The sequence below is a fragment of the Cornus florida genome, unplaced genomic scaffold (assembly GCF_030987335.1).
Source record: "Cornus florida cultivar Cherokee Brave unplaced genomic scaffold, ASM3098733v1 CherokeeBrave_3.0.0_Hap2_Chr01, whole genome shotgun sequence".
NCBI classification, from domain to species: domain Eukaryota; kingdom Viridiplantae; phylum Streptophyta; class Magnoliopsida; order Cornales; family Cornaceae; genus Cornus; species Cornus florida.
The window spans coordinates 59412273-59418939 of NW_026775571.1; the positions used below are offsets into that span (position 1 = coordinate 59412273).

Sequence of the window (6667 nt, forward strand, 5' to 3'; positions counted from 1 at the left end):
GAATGACCATTCTGTTGAGGAGTTTTAACATTAGCCAGCTGATGCACAATCCCAAATTCTGTACATAACCGTTGTACCTCCCCATAAGTGTACTCTTTACCCTGGTCAGATCAGAATTTTTTAATGGTACGACCAAATTGAGTCTGAACCATTGTCATAAAATTTTTAAAAATGGTGTATACCTCATTTTTGGTTTTCATAAGATAAACCCAAGTAACACGACTATGATCATCAATGAACAACACGAAATATCGAAATCCAAGACTAGAAGTAACTGGGCAAGGACCCCACACATCTGAATGAACAAGATCAAAAGGTGTTAAAGCAGATTTATTACTACTAGCAAGATAATTGGAACGAACATGTTTAGCCATATGACATGTTTCACAGGATAAATCTGACACTGCCACGTTACAAAATAAGGAAGGAAATAAATGTTTCAAATAACCAAAAGAAATATGTCCTAAACGCATGTGCCAACGCATAAGCTGGGTTTTATTAGATGAAACAATATTAGAAAATGAAGCTGAATGTGCTTGCGGTGACAAAGGAGCATCCAACAGGTATAAACCGTCCACTTCGCGCCCACTGCCAATCGTCCGTTTCGACACCAGATCCTGAAAAATACAATGAGAGGGAAAGAACGTTACACTACAATTTAATTGTTTGGTAACGCTACTAACAAGAATAAGATTTGTAGTCAACTTTGGAACATGAAGTGTATTTGACAAAGTTAATGAAGGAGTAACTGATATGTGACCCTTCCCAGCAATGGAAGATGGGGAGCCATCCGCAAGGCGGACCTTGCGTTGGCCAGAGCAGATACTATAAGATTGGAAGAGTGAGGACATACCAGTTATATTGTCTGAAGCACCAGGGTGTTGAAGATGTAGATACGCTATGTGCAGACGCAATAGTACCTGAGTGGGCATAAGTGGAGGTTGGCTGAGATGATGCCTCCATTTGGTTGAAGAATTGCTTGAACTTGTCCAAATCAGCTTGAGTCAAGGTAGCTGTGGCAGAAGATGTAGAGGCAGGGTTGTCAGGAGTTGACAACTAGACTGGTTGTGTAACAGAATGTGCAGAGGATCGAGGCTGTTGTTTCTATTGCGGTGGACGTCCATGTAGAGCATAACAACGAGATTTGATGTGACCAATTTTTTCCGCAATGGTCACACTGTCCACATTGTCGTCCCAGAGGAGGACCGGTGGTAGTGCTCTGAATTGACTGGGATGGTGAAGTTCCTGAAAGGTTGGGAATCCGAACTGCCATAGCAGAACGATCAATAGAAGCAACACCTAATGGATGAGTCCGGCGGCTCTCATCTGACAACACATAGGAATATGCATCCTCAAGAGTAGGGAATGAAGATAAGCCCAATAAATGAACACGAGCATACTCAAACTCGTTGTTCAACCCTGCAAGAACCTGAAATACTCGATTCTTCTCCACAATTCCTGCATATAAAACTGCATCATCTGGATCCTTCCAAGAGTGGAAGGAATCATAATATGACATCTCCTCCCAAATAGCACCAAGCTTGGCGATGTAACTTGAAACTGTCAAATCACCCTGAGAAATCCTAGTGATATCTCGCCCCAGCTGGAAAATTCGTGCATTATTCTGCCTCTGAGAATAAGTGCGTTGAACTGAATCCCAAATCTGCTTAGCAGTCTTCAAAAACATATAGCCAACAGCTATGTTTGGTTGCATCGAATTGACTAGCCAAGACATAACCATAGCGTTATCTGCAAACCACAGTGGATATGCCTTCTCTGACTTAGCTGGCTCTTTCTCAGAACCAGTAATATAGCTAATCTTGCCTTTGCCACCAATGAACATCTTGGTAGACTGTGCCCAAATCAAATAGTTGGAACCATCCAACTTCACTGTGGTGATTTGAAGTCCTGGATTTTCTGATGAGTTGGTGGGAAATATGGCACCACCACCCACAGAACGTGAGCCAAGAGAATTAACAGTCGAGGACCTTGAATCTGCCATAATCTGTCACACGACAATAAAAAGAACTCCAAAAACACTACAAATTCTGTTAATAAATCAAAGGGTTTCCTTAGACCATAAACAATGTCTCCTCAGACTATTCTCAAAAAATCCAAATACATACCTTTTTTAAGGAGCGCTGCCAGCTTATATATAGCCAGACAGTCTCCTCCTTAATATTCGGAACCTCTTTGTAAACTAATTTTTTTTTTACCCAAGCCCTTCTAGGTGTTGGAAACCAACTATCCCAATTTACCCAACCCTAGAAGAGTGAAAAAGAAATTGTAAAACTTAAAAATACCTGTTTTCGATCACAAAACAGCAACACAGAAAAACATGTGTAAGCAACGTCACATGATGTCACAAACAGCCTAAGGTGGCTGTTGCACAAGTAGCAAGGCTGCTGAAAGGTGTGGAAAGGTGTTGGCTCTGATACCAAGTAGAAATATAAAAAGAAGAGAAAAGAGAGAATTGCGTAAAGGCTTGAATGAGATGAATTACCCATTCACAGCTCTAGTATTTATAGATAAAATGAGCACATGCTCATATTACAAGAAAGGAAATAAAATCAAATCATTGGATATTCTATGCCTAGATATATGCGTAAATAAAGTCAAATACATGATTAGTGGCTATCATATCTCACAGATAATATGGTAAATCACATCCCATGATTTGGGCCTATCATATCTCGGCTATTATGGTAAGTTATACCATAAATCGTGGTATCATAAATGCTAACAGGTATGATAAACTTGCTCTACTACCATGTTTAAAGATATAAAAGTTGAAGAGAGAAATTAAAACATGAATAACATAAGAATATATCGTGGTTCAGCCACTAGGGCTTATATCTACAACACACAAAGCCCAAAGGTCTACATCTCTTTCATTACATTCTCTCTTGATTTTGTTTACAATAACCACCTCTATTTATAGGTGAATTAGGGAAGACTAGAGAATAGATAATAAAGGAATTACATAGAATGTCAAATACAAATATGGTAACAACTTGTTGCCCAAGTATAGAAATGTTGACATTCTCTCAAGGAGCTTAAATCACTTATATAATTATTCTCCAACAATTTTTATGAGAAACAGTAAGTGGAGCAAAACATCCAAAAGACGCATTTTCTTAAGGCCCTAGTTTGTTGGTGGTGTCCATAATCATAAAACTAAACTTCCAAACAGTGGGTTCTAACACCATTTTTTATGCAAATATAAGATTTTACTTTCAAGTTGGCACAATGTATTGGTTTTAAGTTGATAGAATTCTTATAAAATTTAGGCATTACCAAGATAGATAGAGAGCCATATTCCCGAAGTTTTCATTTTCCCTTATTTTTATCTTTAGATCCATTTGAAAAAAGGTTGCTACATAATGACATTTGAAGTAGGTATAAACCCTAATTTGTATCACATACCTTCCCTAAATGTAGATCCAATTTTAAATGGTTCCTTACAGTAAGGACTGAATAACATTTATATCTGAGCCTGTCGTGAATATAGGCTGAATGTAGGATGTTTACAGCTTGTGATTAATTGAGAGAGTTGACTATTTTGATGGATATAAACTGCTAGCTTGATTATAGGAAAATTCTTATGCATATAATCTGCTAGCTTGATTGTAAGAATTGATATTGGATTAGCTTAATTTCTGGTAATTGGCTAAATGATTGTACTGATTGTATGTCTTGGGTTCCTATATAAACTCATGTACTCACGTCTGTGAGATATACAAGAATTCTCCTGTTCTATTTTCTAGCTGTTATTTTCCTCATGGTATCAGAGTGGGATGCTCCTGAGACCCAAATCCTGTCTTCCTCTTCCTAACCCAGTCTCCACCATTCCTCTGCCTAGCCTTTAACCTGTGCCATTAGTCCATACACGAGCCCATCATCTCCTCTGCATCACCAGCCTACCTCTGTTCCACATCTCTGTTGTTCTCGCATCGAAGGTCTCTTTTAAGCAGCAATATATTGGATTCAAAATCAATTGTAATATTCCAAGCACTTCTCGCCTTTTTAAGCAGCAATATATTGGAATCAAAATCAATTGTAATATTCCAAGCACTTCTGGCCTTTAACCTGTGCCATTAGTCCATACACGAGCCCATTATCTCCTCTGCATCACCAGCCTACCTCTGCTCCGCATCTCCGTTGTTCTCGCATCGAAGGTCTGGTGTCTTCTAGGAGGAGGAAGATAGGATTTGGGTCTCAGGAGCATCCTGCTCTGATATCATGTTGTAAATAAGAGCTAGAAAATAGAAGAGAAGAATTCTTGTATATCTCAGATGTGAGTACATGTGGGTTTATATAGGAACCCAAGACATACAATCAGTACAATCATTTAGCCAATTACCAGAATTTAAGCTAATCCAATATCAATTCTTACAATCAAGCTAGCAGATTATATGCATCAGAATTTTCCTATCAAGCTAGCAGATTATGTGCATCAGAATAGTCGGCTCTCTCAATTAATAACAGGCTCTTAACATCCTATATTCACGACAGACCCCAAGTTGTAAGACATGTATTTTATCCTCAACTATTAAAGCGTTTGCTTATGGTTCAGTCCAAACAAATGCATTTTGTGTGAAAACAATCTCCATTTTCCATAAATGCATTTGATATTTGATAGCACGGAAAGTTATGCACTTAAAACATTCTAGTGCTGAATTAGTCTCTTGGATACCTCAAGTACAGCTGAATTTGTAATCCTAGAAGTTTATGAGTGACCTTGTAAATTTTGATTGTTTAAAAGTCACCTTCACTTAAATTTAGCATACAGTGATACTCAATCTTGGACTTCAATTCAAATCATTAAGGTAATTAATTGTACAATGTCTAACACACTTAATAAAGTAACCACTGGCAGTTTTTGTAATGTACTATATTTTTCCTTGGATAGTGAGGTCTTTGAAGCTGAGAAGTAGATCGGTTTTCTGGCTTCATTTAGCTGATTATCAGTATCACTAAGTTTTTTTCACATAATGTGCTAAAGTCTTCTTTAGCTAAATGTATTATATATGCGTTGGATATCATAGTTTTGTAAGATATATCTTTATATATATATATATATATATATATATATATATATATATCTATATTAATAAAGTTCCCTTGTAAGACATTTTTGTGTAGTTTCAAACTGCTGGACAGGAAACTTATTCCCTCTCCTTTTTTTTTTTTTTTAAGTAGGAAACTGATCTTGGAACTCAAATTTTATTTTATATTTTTATGACATTCTGAGCAGGCAAGATTCCTATTAGCGAAGTTGAACCCATCAGCTACGTATAATAATGCTCATGAGATGGCTGCTGGGACGGAGATGATCTTCACAGACGATGTGAATCTTCAAGTGTTCTTTGAGCATCTTCAGAGGCTGGCTGTGCAATCGTCTTGAGACCACTGAAAGATGGAGAATTCTTCACTTATTTGTGGGTTCTTGATTTTTTGAAATCCGTGGAGTGAGTTTTTTTTAACCCTTCTCCGATATTCTCTTGTTCCATTAAGTTCTATAGCTTTCTTTCCACCATTGGTTAGATGAGAGAGTTCAGACCCTGCATTATTTGAGCGTAAAAGAAAAGCACTTATCATTCTTTGTGGGTGTTGGGGAGGTAATTGCTTCCTTGAAAGAATAAGGGATACGAGGTCGGTTGATCCTCGAGTACGCCATGTAAAGGACGATGATGTAAGTTAAGTGGCTCCCCTGTTTTCAGCAGCAGGGTCACGGGAAGACATTGTCATTTTTTCCCCCAAAGTCTTCTATGAGCTAGGTCAGAAGTTTATCTTCTGTGTATTTGAATTTTAAGGTTATATTCTTGAAGCCTAGGTTCCTAGGTTGACAAGTTCTGTTTGTTTTACCATTTAGGAAAAGAAAAAAGTTGTGTTTGTTTCTTGTCTCTCTCTCACATTCTCATCATATTTGGTTATTGATATAGTACTAATATGCGCACGTGGAAGAGCTCACCATCTGCTCTATCTTCAATCTCTTGTATTATCATTGTGTGTGTTATTTGCAGAAACAAAACTCGAATCCTACTCTAATTATCTTCTTCTTTTTCTTTTTCTTTTTTTTTTTTTCCGATTCCATTCATGCACTTCCATGTTTTTTTCCCGTTCAACTATTGTCATGCGCCTCCATGCGTTACGATGGAATAACGTCTTCTTAATTATACTCCATTATGTTAGAATGAACTAATTAAGCCATAGTGGACAATAATAACATATATATATATATATATACACACACGCACGCGCACACACATATACAGTACATTGCTAATTATGCGATTACATATATAAGCATGCATAGAAGAGATCATTATATCAACAAAAGATGCCACCCTTAATTAATAATATTTAAAACAAACAAGAATGGGTCCAGTGTATTTAAATGAGATGAGCTATTTCTGGAGGGGGCAAAGAAAAGCTACCAGTCAGATGCTAAAGTGGAAGAAATGAAATGAGATTATTAGTACTATATCAATAACCAAGTATGATGAGATTATTATTATTATTATTATTTTTTACCCAGGCAAGAAATGCACCCACGAGGAGAAATTGGGTGAGCCGTTCACGTCATGTCATTGGCAGTCCACCCAATTAATATGCATCATTCAATGATTCAAGTTGATTGGGTGGCATATCAATGACATGGCAT

General features: G+C 37.2%; 1 protein-coding gene across 1 annotated transcript in view; it reads left to right on the forward strand.

Moving 5' to 3' along the window:
- LOC132298350 (protein transport protein SEC23 E-like) overlaps positions 1-6070 on the forward strand; it is a 30818-nt gene extending 24748 nt beyond the window's left edge. The window contains exon 12 of the mRNA XM_059794972.1: positions 5258-6070. Within this exon, the coding sequence (XP_059650955.1) occupies positions 5258-5407 (150 nt within the window). The 3' untranslated portion in view covers positions 5408-6070. The remainder of the gene's footprint in view (positions 1-5257) is intronic.
- Positions 6071-6667: the final 597 nt, after the last annotated feature.